The 13,684-nt window shown below is 38.8% G+C and overlaps 1 protein-coding gene across 3 annotated transcripts in view; it reads left to right on the top strand.

Moving 5' to 3' along the window:
- Positions 1-12,358, top strand: part of LOC131691545 (RNA-binding protein Musashi homolog Rbp6-like) — a 576,405-nt gene extending 564,047 nt beyond the window's left edge. For 2 of the 3 annotated variants that reach the window (XM_058978050.1, XM_058978051.1), the window contains one exon: positions 12,234-12,356. In XM_058978050.1, coding sequence (XP_058834033.1) covers positions 12,234-12,341 — 108 coding nt within the window. In that variant the 3' untranslated portion in view covers positions 12,342-12,356. Of the gene's footprint in view, positions 1-12,233 lie in introns of all 3 variants that reach the window. The other variant, XR_009305801.1, reaches the window with a different exon arrangement.
- The last annotated feature ends 1,326 nt before the right edge of the window (positions 12,359-13,684 follow it).

The following is a 13,684-nucleotide window of genomic DNA, read 5'->3' as shown; positions in this document are numbered from 1 at the left end:
TTATGGGCTACAGGGCGTCTCCATATGGGTATTTTCAAAAACATGGATATAATAACTTTGGCGCAAAAATGCTCAAGATAAGGTATATCTTGAAACCATTCTAAATTTAAAGTCAAATTTATGATGAGACACATGGAAGACCATTTCGAAAGTTGTAAGACGTATATAGATAAATTCCTGATGTGACATTGAATTTCATAATTCCTTTTTCTTGATGCAGAACAAACGTAAATGATTTCTGCACGAAAAGCTCAAATTTATAGTTTAACACATTCATTCTTCTGTCCAAAGAACTCAAAACTCAATCGGTCGTGTAGTTCTTAAGATATCTCCGTTTGAAGTTCCAAGGTACGATAAATTGAACAAAAATTAAAAAATTGAATTGAACAGAAATCCTCGATTTCACTTGCTTCAACGACATTTTAAAAATTCATTTTTGATCTGATTATCGTAAAATTTGGAGATAAATTTATTGAAACTCAGGGAAATAAAAATAAATGTTAAATCATTTATTATTACTTTGTCTTTGGCGAATTCTATCATACTGACTGTTACTTAAATTAATTTAACATATACAATAACAATATATAACAAGACGAGTAATCGAACAACATGCAAAGGTAACAATACAATGTTCCAAACAAAATTTTATTCTAAATTCGGCACCGCGGTGGCTCTCGAAAATTGTCGGAAACAGTGTCCTAACGGCCATGTTGGTGGAAATAATGCTGTTTTTCTTAGCCTCGCGTCAATTCTTACTTTGAATGAAATGAACGCCATTAATGCCTGGTCTCTCCATTCAGGTACGAGCTTCTTCACAATTGCAGCATGAGTTCCAAGTGATTCGGCGATTAGAGTAGCACCATCTTTATCACCAACTCTGTTCTTGACACGAGTAAAGAAGAGCCAGCAAAGATTAGTAGAATTACTTGATTGGGGAACGGGCATAGCGTAGTAGATAAATCGATTGCCTTGTACGCAGCTAACCTGGATCCGATTCCCAACCCCGCACATAGGTTTAGAGATTTTTCCAAAAGAGATTTCTCTAACCCGAAAAGAGGCGAATGACACTAGTGTTAAAACCTCTATAATCAAAATAAAAAAAATACTTTACTCCGAAGAACCAGCAACCCTGCACCCTTGTTTCAATCGAGTGGATGAAACTTGCGGGATGTATTGAGCTATAGGTGAACTAGTTTCCATGGACGAAAAGCGCGAACCAGCCATTTCGGTAATCAATTCACTAATTGCGGCGATTTCATGTTTCATGTTCGACACATCTTCAATTAAATCAGCTCTGTATTTATCTGTCTGAGTATTCACATCGACAACAACAGTTGCCACAGGAGCAGGGGTACATGAAGGAGCCTCGATGATCGCCTCGCATTCATTTCGAAAAGCCTGCATGCTATGCCGTTGTCCCTGGTTGTCGTACACGGGGTACACATCCACCAGATATTCTTGTATCTGTTGCAGCAGGTGATCTCTGCAGTAGTCAGCGTAGCACATTTTGCATGATAATTATCCTGACAAAATCCATCACAAGCAATGATTACATTTTTTTCGGATTTACAAAGATCACATGAAAAAGACTCATCGCGCTGAATAGTTGTCATGTGATAATTGAATTGAAGCCCTGGTTAGCATGCCGCAGTGGAGCTTCGAAAAATGTAGGAGATTTTTCGAAGTCACTGGGCACAGTTGTTCCTGAAACGCCTTTGTTTGGTGACACGTTTGTAGGTTTCTCCAATAATTGCGGTGCTCGGACGAAGCCCAAGACCGTATTTTTTCTCTTATCCAACTTGTCGAAATTGGCAGGGCGGGATCAGGACCAACGGAGTTAATCGCCGAACCTGCCCTGGCCAATTCGTCAGCCCATTCATTTCCAGTAATACCGGAATATCCGGGCACCCAGACAAGGTAAATATTGTTGACAATGCTTAGTTCTTCGATTTGGGTTCGGCACGCGATCGCTAGCTTGGACCGTGATTTATCTAACCTAAGGGCTTTGATTGCAGCCTGACTAGCGGAGCAGAAATTTATAACTTTTCTGGACAAACTCATTTGAAGGGGCGATTGTAAACCCGCACATAATCACAAAGATTTTTGCTTGGAATACAATACAGTATCTACCTAGTGAGTGAGATTGTTCCAATCTCATTTCATGGCAGTAGACACCAACACGTCCCTCCATCAGAGAACCGTTAGTGTAACAGACCACTTGCGTTTGTTGGTGTCTTTCCATATAGCCAGACAACCACTCCTCTCGATAGGGAATCTTCACATGGAATGTCCTGTAAGGGGCCATGCATAAATGACGTAGCGTTTTAGGGGGTAGGGAGGGTATACCTAATTTGTGACGAAGTGTGACGTGGGGGAGGGTAGGGTCAGAAGTTGTGCGACGTAGCATTAAGTTTAAATTTTTTTAAGAGTAGAGAAAACAATTTAATATTCCTCCATTTCCAACAGAAATAAATTTAAATTCACACAAGTTACTTTTCACGCGGTTTTTAATGTGGTTAATTTTACGATTCCCGGAATAACAAGCTCACAAAAAACAACGAAACATTTTGTATGCGGAATTAACTTACTACATTAGTTAGCTTATGTTACTAACTGGTAGACTTAGTTTGGTAGCTAAATTAAATTTTCTTTTCGGATTCAACCAAACAAAATTTAGTAATTTAGATGAACGAATGCTTCATAGAATCAGGATTTTCAACTGAGAGAAATTCTCTTCATGCCCCATGACATATAAAATTCAAAACAAAACTGTAAACACTATATTTGTGACGAAATGGGCTTATTTTGTACGCAATTTGCTGTTATAATGAAAATGCCGATAAAAACCGTCAAACATGTTGTAAGGACATGTATTTAAAAGAATTGAAAAACATATGTAATTTTTTTACCCCCAGCAATGTTGCGCAAGGAGGGGGGGGGGGGGGTGTAGGAAAATGCTACGTTATTTACAAGGGGAAGGTTTGTGTTTTGTGACCAAATGCTACGAGGGGGGAGGGAGGGGTTGAAAATCGTTGAAAAAAAGCTACGTCATTTGTGTACGGCCCCTAAGGAAAACTACATGTGAGTGTAATATCGCTGAGAGCAAGAATATCTTCACCCCATGTAACAATTTGTGACCACAATCGTGTATGACTGGTAGCAAGATCAACATGGTTACTGCTCCAAAGCCCAGTAACCTGCAATCAGTATGCACATGATAGTGCTTCTTGTTTGAGGTGTATGAGTAATGGTTTGATATTTAGAAGTGCCTCGAGAGCAGCAGTCGGAGTCGTGGTCAAAGCAACAGTCAAGCACCATTCTTTGCAGATAGTTTAGCTTTGACTGGACCGTCACCACCTCTTCCCTTTGCCACCACACAAGGCATCCGTATGACAGTATTGGACGTACAATTGTCGGTGTTAGGTCAGACCGGACTAAGTGACAGTGCATTGATTTCGTGAAAAACGCGTTTAAAGTTTGAATTGCAGCATCCTTTACATTATAATTGGAAAATAATTTTTACCATAATTCTTGTTTATTGTTTAATATTTCAAATCTGGTAAAAGTGGAATGTAGATGAAGAAATTCTTTATCCAGTGCTATCATTAACTCATTTTTTGATGTTTTGCGACTTGGTCCGGTCTGACTTAACACCGACCAATTGTCGTGTAAATCAAATAGATGTATTTAGGTTTGAGACCCCAGGTCTTACCAAAAGCTTGTCTGCACTGCGCGAGGGCCATGCACGCTTTCTTGACTCTGAACTCAATGTGAGCAGACCAATTCAGTTTGGAATCCAATATAACTCCAACGTATTTGATTTGATCTGCACACAGTAGCTCAGAATCAAAGAACTGCAAAGGACGAATCCCGGTTATTATTCTCTTTTTCGTGAAAACAATCATTGAAGTTTTGCTTGAGTTAACTCATTGGGTTTCTTCAACAAGCCGTCGGCAACCAGGTTCCAAAACAAAGGTGACAGAACGCCACCCGCAAATACTCAACTTTCGTATCTCGTATCTGTCGCAGTGACGAGCAAAGAATGCGGTTGCTAAGCATTGCGTTTATCCAACCCGAGATACATGCAGATACCCCATGACCGTGCGTCTGATTACCTTTCCGGGTGTGATAGGCAAGGCACATTCACAGCAAAACATCTTCAATGAGCACGACATTCTCTTGTTCAGTACTCCCGAGCAGAGTCTGATAACAAATTGAGAACTAAACTTGATGTTGTGATGTAGTAGGGAATGATTGCTCAAGTTGTTATCATTTTGATCGTTTTAACGGTTAAAAGATCAAAATAGAAAGCAGAAAAATTGCACTATGACATCAAACAGAAAACTATTCATGCTATCAGTGAAACTAAATTGAAAACTCATTGAGATGGTAAAATATTTCATTGATAACAAAATAGTAATTTTAAAGAAATACAAATTTAACATTTTTTTTTTTTCTAAAAATGTAAGCACATCAAAATGAGATCAAAATATAATGTCATATCTGAAAAAGTTTAAACTGATATCAAAATAAGATTTCAATTTGATGCTTCATATCATAATATGTTGTCTATTTGCTGTAATTTTGATGTTGGACTTTGCTCGGGCTGCTAGTATGGTGGTATTCGCCTATATAGAAGCGGTAGTGTCGAATAGTAGCAAAAACGGATTGTTCGTTTAAGCGACTTTTTATCTTTAATATCGCCACTGATGCAAAATCTACGATCCGAAAACGGTGCACTATATCTTGCATAAGCCAATGGCAACCAAATACGTTATGTAAATCGATCGCGTAATTGAAATGAACTTCCCAGAGGGAACCTTTGTCCGCCTTGCTTCGTTCTTTTTGGCGTGTAACTGTGGAGGAGAGTTTGACTCGTTCGACTAATCCTCCGCAGCGAGAACGGTCGGTATCTCGGTTCCTTGGCATTAAGCCGGGCAGCTAAAGCAGTTCTTGTCGTTTAACTAACCTGTAAAACGATGCGGTACTTTTCACGAATATCCAAAACACAAACTGGCGTATTTTGACGGATTTCACTAGCCATTCCAAAATAAATTTGGTACGCGTGTTTGTGGATGTGGTCTGTTATTTTGTACTTAATGACGATGGCCGTCTTCCGCACTCGAAGTAAACAAACCGTCTTCCAAGCGAATTCAGCACTTCTTTTTGAATCGTAAATCTTCCGAATCATGTACAATAACATTTGGGAGCAACTAGCCCTCAACCATTTTTCGATAGTGGTCTCCAGTGATGTTAATATTTGCCTAGTGGGCCCATTATGGCATTTGCGTACAATATGCATCACACAGTCACTGTTTTAGGATGCAATGGGATGTCTAGGAGCTGCTCCAACTGCTCATCACACTCAATAGGCAGTTTGACCCATTTAACCAAAAACGAACACATCTGAAAAGATGGCAATGTACTGTGACAACTTCGCTTGACCGAACGGTAATTTTTGATTAAAAATTTCAAAAATTAAAGACGTCAAACAAAAAACTGAAGTAGTTGAATAAGAATTAGGATAATATGTCTACTCAGTTGCCAAAAAATCTCAATTGAAAAGAAACCGTTAGAAAAACCCTTTAAATATATCGGATTGTATAAATTTCACGTTATAAGTCATTTAATCCGGTATATGTGTAATATAATTCAACAAAAACAATTGTTTTCATTGGGACTGATACAACACACTCAATGCCACTTGAAATGACTACATGTTTTACTCATGTAAGTCACCTAGGACAACTGATCTTTAGTTTATTCATCAAGGGTCTCTTTCTGACTATATTGTTATATTGCCAACATTAATCATTGACTTCTGAATGACATGCATGGTATCATCGAAAAAAATAAGAGGATCTATTTGCTTGGAAAAGCGCCAATATGCTCAGATTGATCTTCAGGGTTGCATTTTCCACATAACGTGTACAACAACTGGAAGCATTTCACTTCTTAGATTATATTGAATTTTACAAGTCATCGGTCGTCATCGAAGATCCACCGAAGATGAGGGAGATTGTAATCGTCTACAACAAGTACATTGTCTTGTCGGTTGGAATATTCTGGACCGCAGAGGAGTGAAAGTTATACATGTCAAGATCAGGGCCGCCGAGAGGGGGGAGGACGGGGTGTTTCCCCCCGGGCCCGGAGTTTTGAAGGGGGCCCGGATTTTCCACGGAAACTAAAATTTTGGTCAATACTTTCAAAAAAAAAAAAATCAATATCTTGTGTATGATTTTAAAAACTACTGCATATTGGATATCAAATATGTGTATTTGCACCCAATTAGAAGATCAGACCAGGGCGGGCATAGCGTAGTTGGTACATCGACTGCCATGTACGCAACTCATGGGTTCGATTCTTAACCTTGCACATAGGAATGGAGAATTTTTTAAAGAAAATTTTCTAACTTGATGAAGAAGTGAATAGCCCTAAGATTAAAATTTCTATAATCGAAAAAAAAATAGATCAGACTTGCTAGGGGTAAAAAATTAATTATTTGATTAGAAGTCATGAGGTTGTCTTCAAATTTCGTCAATATGAAATCGATTTTTTTGATTTATTGTCATGTCTTTGCAACGACTGGGTAATTATCAAAAGTAGTTAGAAAAAAAAGAAAACTTCTTAACCTTCTCTTTAGGGTTGCCACACCGGTTTTTTGAGGTAAACTCCGGGTCCTTCTTCATGTAATTCGGATTTCGCCCGGATGAATCCAGTGGATTATTTTGCAATTTTTTCTTCATTAGGAACTCTCAGCATCACTTTATAAATCGTCTAGCACACTGTCATCATAAACATCATTCTCGGGTTGCAGACCCTAATCGATAAGTAGGGCCACTCTCGGTGTTGGCCAATGTATTTAATTCACTTTACCCCACAGGACCTTCACTTCAATAGATCAACGGATTATATGCTCCTCACAAAGATTCTTGAAAGACACTAAACTGTGATTTTACGCACCGCGTTAGTTTACTGTAGAGCAGAGCACAGTTCGCTTGGGTTATCCTTCACAGCGAGAGTGGCTGGTGCTTTTTGATTTTTTGTTGATATTCAAGGATGTGAAGTACTTCCACCCACTAAATCAACAAAACTCTTCATAAATGTGAAAAAATACACCTAAATGCTCTACCACAACATTACACTCTGCGGTGAAACTACATAAGAAATAAAGCAGAGCCTATTTAGCTTTTATGAATGTTTTCGAAACCAGCATAGCGTAAAATCGAACCACAACCCTTATTTGTAATTTGATCCATGTTTCGTTATTTTCCCCATTTTTACATGGATTTTTTTAAATTTTGTTAAAATTTCGTTGATCAATTCAGCACTTTAAAAAGTACTGTTTTTGGGAGACTTAGTGGAATGTTATATTAAACACTTTTCTTTTTTATGTCTTTCGCATATTGCAATTTCAACATTCGGCTTATTTATATATTTCATTCCAAAATGTCTCATTGTCCCTTTATCTACATTTCTCGTATTTTGGTAAATGTTTTCTAGTTTTTAGCTTTCAGTTTTCCGTAGTTTTATTTTTTCTCATTGCAAATTTATTATAATTTTTTTTTATTTTTTACACATGTTCCTTAATCTTTCATTTCGTTTATTTTTGTTATTCTTCATTTTTCCATATAACCTATTTTGAAAGTGCTTTTTTCTGTTGGCCATTCTCCAATAGGTTTGTTTTTTCATTTTTTTATTTTCCTAGAAAACATTAAATTTTTTTGCCATTATGCGCATTTTTTCTTCGTTTTGCATTTAGGCTGTTGTTTGAATTTCCATCATGTTTTATTTCTAATGTTGTTTTCCATTCTTTAAATAATCTAATCCATTTTTTCAATTTATTCTTGTTATTTTTTCAATTTTGGGTGTTTCTATGGTATATTATTTTAGTTTTATACTATTTTTTGTTTTCCATTTTGTGCGTTTTTGTTCAAATCATTTTTTTTTAATTTCTTCATGTTTATTTTATTTTTGTCTTTTATATCTATTCCTCTACTTTTGTGCATTCTTAACGCTTTATTCACTTTTTCTATTGCTTTAAATATTTCTTGTTTTTAATTTTGAATATATTTTTTTCGAGCTTTTCAGTTTTATGCATTTTAATTTTATATAAATGTTTGTATTTTTTAGTTGTTTTTTTCTCATTTTCATTAATTCTCAAATTTTTTCAACATTTGCCGATTTTTTTTTTATAATTTTCACCATTTGTTCAACAATGTTCGACTTCTTTAATCTTTGCAATTTTATTGTCTAGATTCCTGTTTTCTTATATCGATTCTTACAGGTTTTGTTTTGGTTTTTGTTTTCGATTATACATTTTTTGACAATTGACTTTAATTTGTTAATGTGGTAGATTTTGCGATTTTTAGTTTTTCTGTACACACTTTCAATATAAAGTTTTCCCTTTATTTTGTTTTTTTGTACAATTGAACAAAGGGAATTTTTGATTTTTTTGTTTAGATAATGTTTATAATTTTTGCAATTATGCACTACATTTTTAATCTTTCCATTTCATTACTTTTACTAATACTATTGACGAAAAATTCTTCTTCAAAGTCACCAAAAAGTACAAAAACAGCCCTCCGTTTTGCCGTCATTGGCACTACAAACAACCAGAGCAAAAAACTGGTACATAACAATATAATTTCAGTGTAACATAGGTACATAATATCAGTAAGTACAATGGATTTCAAACTTTAACTTTATGATGCACGGGCTATATACAGTGGTGGGGGCCCGTACGTTGGACCCTCTGGGCCCGTATTTTCTATCTACGGCCCTGGTCAAGACAACTGTTCGTCTCAGATAAATGCAGCTAACATATAAAGATCGGCCTGGCAATGAAACACGTACGAGAACTTGTTCCAAATGTTCACATCCATGTAACTTTAGTACAGTTCCAGTTACATTTCGCTTTAAGAACCTCTGCGGCTTAGATGACTGGTAGAAGAGTTGCGATCGCATCGATAGATTGCGTAGGTCGTCGATAGCTCAGCGTTTAATATGTCATCACGTAGCCAGGTTTCAGTGAGAACAATAATATCGTAGTCGCAGGAGGTGAGGGCAGGCAAGAAGGCCAGCGTTTTAGTTCTCATTCCGCGAACCTTCTGGTAGTAGACGGACAGGAAATCATGTGCTGTATGCAACGGTGTGCTATGGACCAAAAGGTTTTCAGGGAGCGAATAATCACTTAAAGCAACATACTCGCCTGAGGAGGGAGTTCGAAAGACTCCCTCGCGACCTCCAAACGCAGGGCTGGGACGACTGAGCTGGTCGCTGGCTGGCAGCGCGACTGCGTCGGAGCGCTCGGGAGCTTCCGTAGTACTGTATAACGGGCGTCCCGGTGATGGCAGCGCCGCATGAGTTTGTAGATGTAATCTCGATGATGGCATGGCTGTTATGCTTTGTTCATGAAACGACGGATTGCTCGAACGTATTGTAGTTGATGGCACGCTAGAAACCGAGTGGTGTTCAGAAAGTGGAGTACGAAAACCGTTCTCAGGATTACGGACTCGATAATCGGTAGCACCAAAAGTAGCGTTGAGGCGGCATACTGTAACATTATCATAAAGAGGAGTATGCACAACACGGAGTGAATGGGTGACGGGGTAGTGAAAAATTTGTGTAATACTCGCCTGAGATGCGAACTCGAGGGTTCCCACCGTCCATTAAAAAGCGCATTAATTTAGTGTCATAATCGGCTATTGATGTGCTGCTACTACTAGCGGGGTTATAGGTGTTGAAGTTAGGTCCGCAACGAGAGGTTTGCGAAAATTTTTGAGCAGAATATTCCTCGAATCGACGGTGCAAAATCCCTTCCGGGGAGGTCGATGGATCCAATGGATATCCGTTCCTTTGGCAACCAATTTAACCACCTCCGGATTCTGCGTCACATCGTCATTATCGTATCTACTTATCTATTCGAATGGGGGAACGATTATTGAAAATGAATGTGGAACCTCCCGACATTGAAGCAATACGTCGTTTTTGCTGTTTTTATTAACTGCTCAGCCGAAACTCGTTAACGAAACATATATGGATTAATATTACAAAAAATTGGGTACCGAGATCTTTTTAAATTACGACCAAGATAACAAATGCGCGATAACAAAATCGAGGTATCACTACTCTATCTTGCGTGAGCTATTAATGTGGGGTATATTAGACATTGCGTATTCTAGCGATGAGCATGCGGCCAGCTCGACAAATCATTGCTCAGACCACGCTTTGCATGTACGAAAGACAGATCACAACGTGCCAGTACTATAAACGGACAGAAATTAACCGAAAGCTGCTTCTGAGAATAGTCAACCAACACCAATCAAATCTAATCCAAATGCATGCGTTGGTTTGGACGTTAGTGCCGAATCCATCATGGCTGTGAGATCCTTGACATGAGGGTGTCTTGGAATGCTCGAGTCGAAGAAATGGTAATTAAACTGAATCGGATGGTGTTTCCACGTGAACGCAGCGATTGGGCATTTATTCGGGCTTCAAACCATTCTGCCTAGATCACACCACGTACTAAAGTTTTATTGAGAATCGTTGCTCTACATGAAAAAGGAAAAGCAATTAAATTCCAAACTTCTGGGCGCAAAACTTAAAAAGTCATCGCACTTTAAATGTTCATTTTGGCTCATTTTGACTTTGATACCTAATGAAGGTTAAATATTGATTTTTCAATGAAATTTTGAAAAAAAATATTTTTCAAATCTACAAACATATGATTCGGGCGTATAAGCCAACTGTCAAAATTCTTTTTGAAGCGAAATTCTGGACGGATAAATCGTTATTGAAAACACAAATCACAGCAGGTAATGAAAGAGAAAACTTTTCTCTATTGTTTAATCCCAACATCTGTGATTGACGAGTGGCGGTTTGTCCGGAATATCCACTCAAAGTGAATTTTGACAGTTAGCTTATAGTCCCTAATCATATGTTAGTAGAGAAATGTATCATTATTACATGGAAATTTAATTAAAATCTTAACACTCTATCAATCATCAAAACAAATCAATTTTTTTTATTTTAACAAATTAACCTTAACCTGAACCCCCAACCGCCCCTCTAAAAACATTTATTTTACACCGTAAAGGATGAATCTTTATGAACCCCCCATTGAACAGCAATGTTGATTTTAACTAAGTACTAATGCCAATAATGAATTCAATGCATTAAAATTACCTTAAATCAGTTTGTACAGTTGCGCTATGACAAGTGACTTAGAATAAATAGGTGGAGAATATAGAAGAGGGGATAAGTGCGAAAAGGGCTAGAAAGAGCGCATAGAAAATATTTTAAAGAATTCGGAGTTCTAACAGTTATAAAATAAAAAAATTTTCATGCGAACTGACGGATTTTAAAATCGATCTATCGTCCAACACAAAATTAAACCAAAACCATTTGGTTCCCGAGATTTTTCCAATGAATGTCACTTAATTTTGATCAATTCGATCAACGAGCAATGAAGTTCCATAGTGCACAGAGTAAGTCTTAAATGAATAAATGATCCAAAATCCAGCCCCAAATAAACACATCGTCGAATTTTATGGATTTTCCCAATAAAATCAACTGACAACAATCTTCTTCGCTGAAAACGTACAACTCCCAGAAGACTCCCTGTCCCACATTTGTCAAGCTGTTATGGCCGGTTCTGTATTGACTTGAAATTTACCAATTGCACGGCGGCTACACACAAGCACACACACTCACACACTCACACCGATCGTAATAAATAAACCCGACATACACAGGACATGACCAGCTCCGGCTCAATTTCAACTGGACCAAGTCCCATTATTGTCTGCTTCGTTGCTTCTACCCCGGCTACACTTTCAGCCACAATCGGTCACGATTACACCATAAAAATATGTTTGCCATTTATACTCCCCTCTGGTCTGGGGTGTCGGGCGCATCCTTTCGACTCTGCTTCACCCCACCACACCGCCACCAAAACCCACGACCTGCCGCTTTCTTTTATTTTATTGCCACGCCAATCGAAGATAATTTATCACCATTCTCCCATTGAGTCGTCCTCTCGGTTGCAGCGGAGATAATTTATTGCAACCGGGACGGCGGCGGCTGCCGTCGGACACGACTGCTGTCCCCCCGGTTTAGTGTATTTCACTGGCTCGCTCACTCGCTGGTTCATAACTTTCTGCAAAACTCCACCGACAGAACGCTTACTGATCAATTTTCCCCTCCGTTTTACTTTCTTGTTTTTGCAGATGGTGACGAGAACGAAGAAGATATTTGTGGGTGGTTTATCAGCGCCTACCACACTGGAGGACGTGAAAAGTTACTTCGAACAGTTCGGACCGGTAAGTACCTCCTAGTCGTTAGTTGTTTTCCTTTTTTTTTTAATTCAGCTTATCGCGGGAAGGGATATAAAAAGTAACACACCCATGGAACAAAATTAAAAAAAAAGCGGCGGCCTGTTATTACGAACGTGTGATAGGGATGAGGGGAAGTCAGTTGGAGAAACAATTTTAAAACTCGGCTTAAAAGTTTCGTTCCGCTGATCCAATTGTCCAATGTGAATTCCCTGAAGCGATTTCGAGTTACCAGTTTTTTTGTTGTTTCCTCCAAAACCGGTAAAAGTTTTTTTTTCTCTCTCTCTCTCTCTCTATCGCATGCAAAATCCCTCCCCACGTATGCAAGTCTCCGGTCGGCAATGGATGAGCAGGGGCTTAACTTTACCTGTTCCTTTTCAATTCGGTCCGGTAGGTGCGGAGGAAGAATCACTGTACTCTGCGTTCCGGTGTGCTTGCAAGATCTTCCCGTCGGACATAAAAAAAAAAGATCCACACTAAAATGTTGTAATGTATTTATAAACTAAAATTAAATTCGTATTAGTTTAACTTTATTATATTTCACATAACGGGAAGCGAAGGAGTTGAGCAACGAAATAATAACAAAAAATCGTGGTGAGTCGAGAAGAAGTTTGCCGAACAAGTGCTGCACTTTCTGCTTTCAAACAGATTGGACTGAGGTTCCGGATGGTTCCGGCGTTTCGTTGGGCTGGCTGGGCAAGGAGTTCGGAGAAAATTCCTCTCCAACACGATAATCACACCAGAACAGTTCACCTTCCCTCACGTTTAGCAGGCTGCGTTCCGACTCGATTTCGCACCCGGACCTTCGCCGTTTGAAAATTGCAACTAAAACCGGGTACGTGTCTACCGGGGTGCTCCTTCCGGGATGTTTAAACATACTTACCAACATGACAAAAAACGGTTAGTAAAACCGAAACCAGAGCAATAACGACGACGACGACGGTGACGATGCCGGGCGAGATACTTTGGGTACCAACCAACACACCCTCGCATACCGAGCGGCAACCGTCGTCGTCTCGAGTCGAGCTGTAAAAGGTGCTAAAACCTTCCTAAATGATTCGCACTTAAATCGAGTTGAAAGGATATTTGAAAAACTACCACTTGGCGGTGGAAGTTTTCACGTACACTGGGCGAACGGTTCATGAAACGCCACCGGGGAGGCGCGGGCGGTGGTTAGTGAGCTCAGGAAAGTTTTCTTACTTGCTCGGAATTGTTATGAACAGGAAGGAGATCTAATTTAATCATGTCGTTTCATTTGTTACAAGTAACGGATGATGGTGCGAAAGTTGCTGTGAACAACATCTTACATCGCACAACGGGGGCTGACGTTGATGGGCCAAACTTTA

This window comes from Topomyia yanbarensis, chromosome 3 (assembly GCF_030247195.1).
Source record: "Topomyia yanbarensis strain Yona2022 chromosome 3, ASM3024719v1, whole genome shotgun sequence".
Taxonomy (NCBI): domain Eukaryota; kingdom Metazoa; phylum Arthropoda; class Insecta; order Diptera; family Culicidae; genus Topomyia; species Topomyia yanbarensis.
This window is presented reverse-complemented; position numbering and strand designations above follow the sequence as displayed.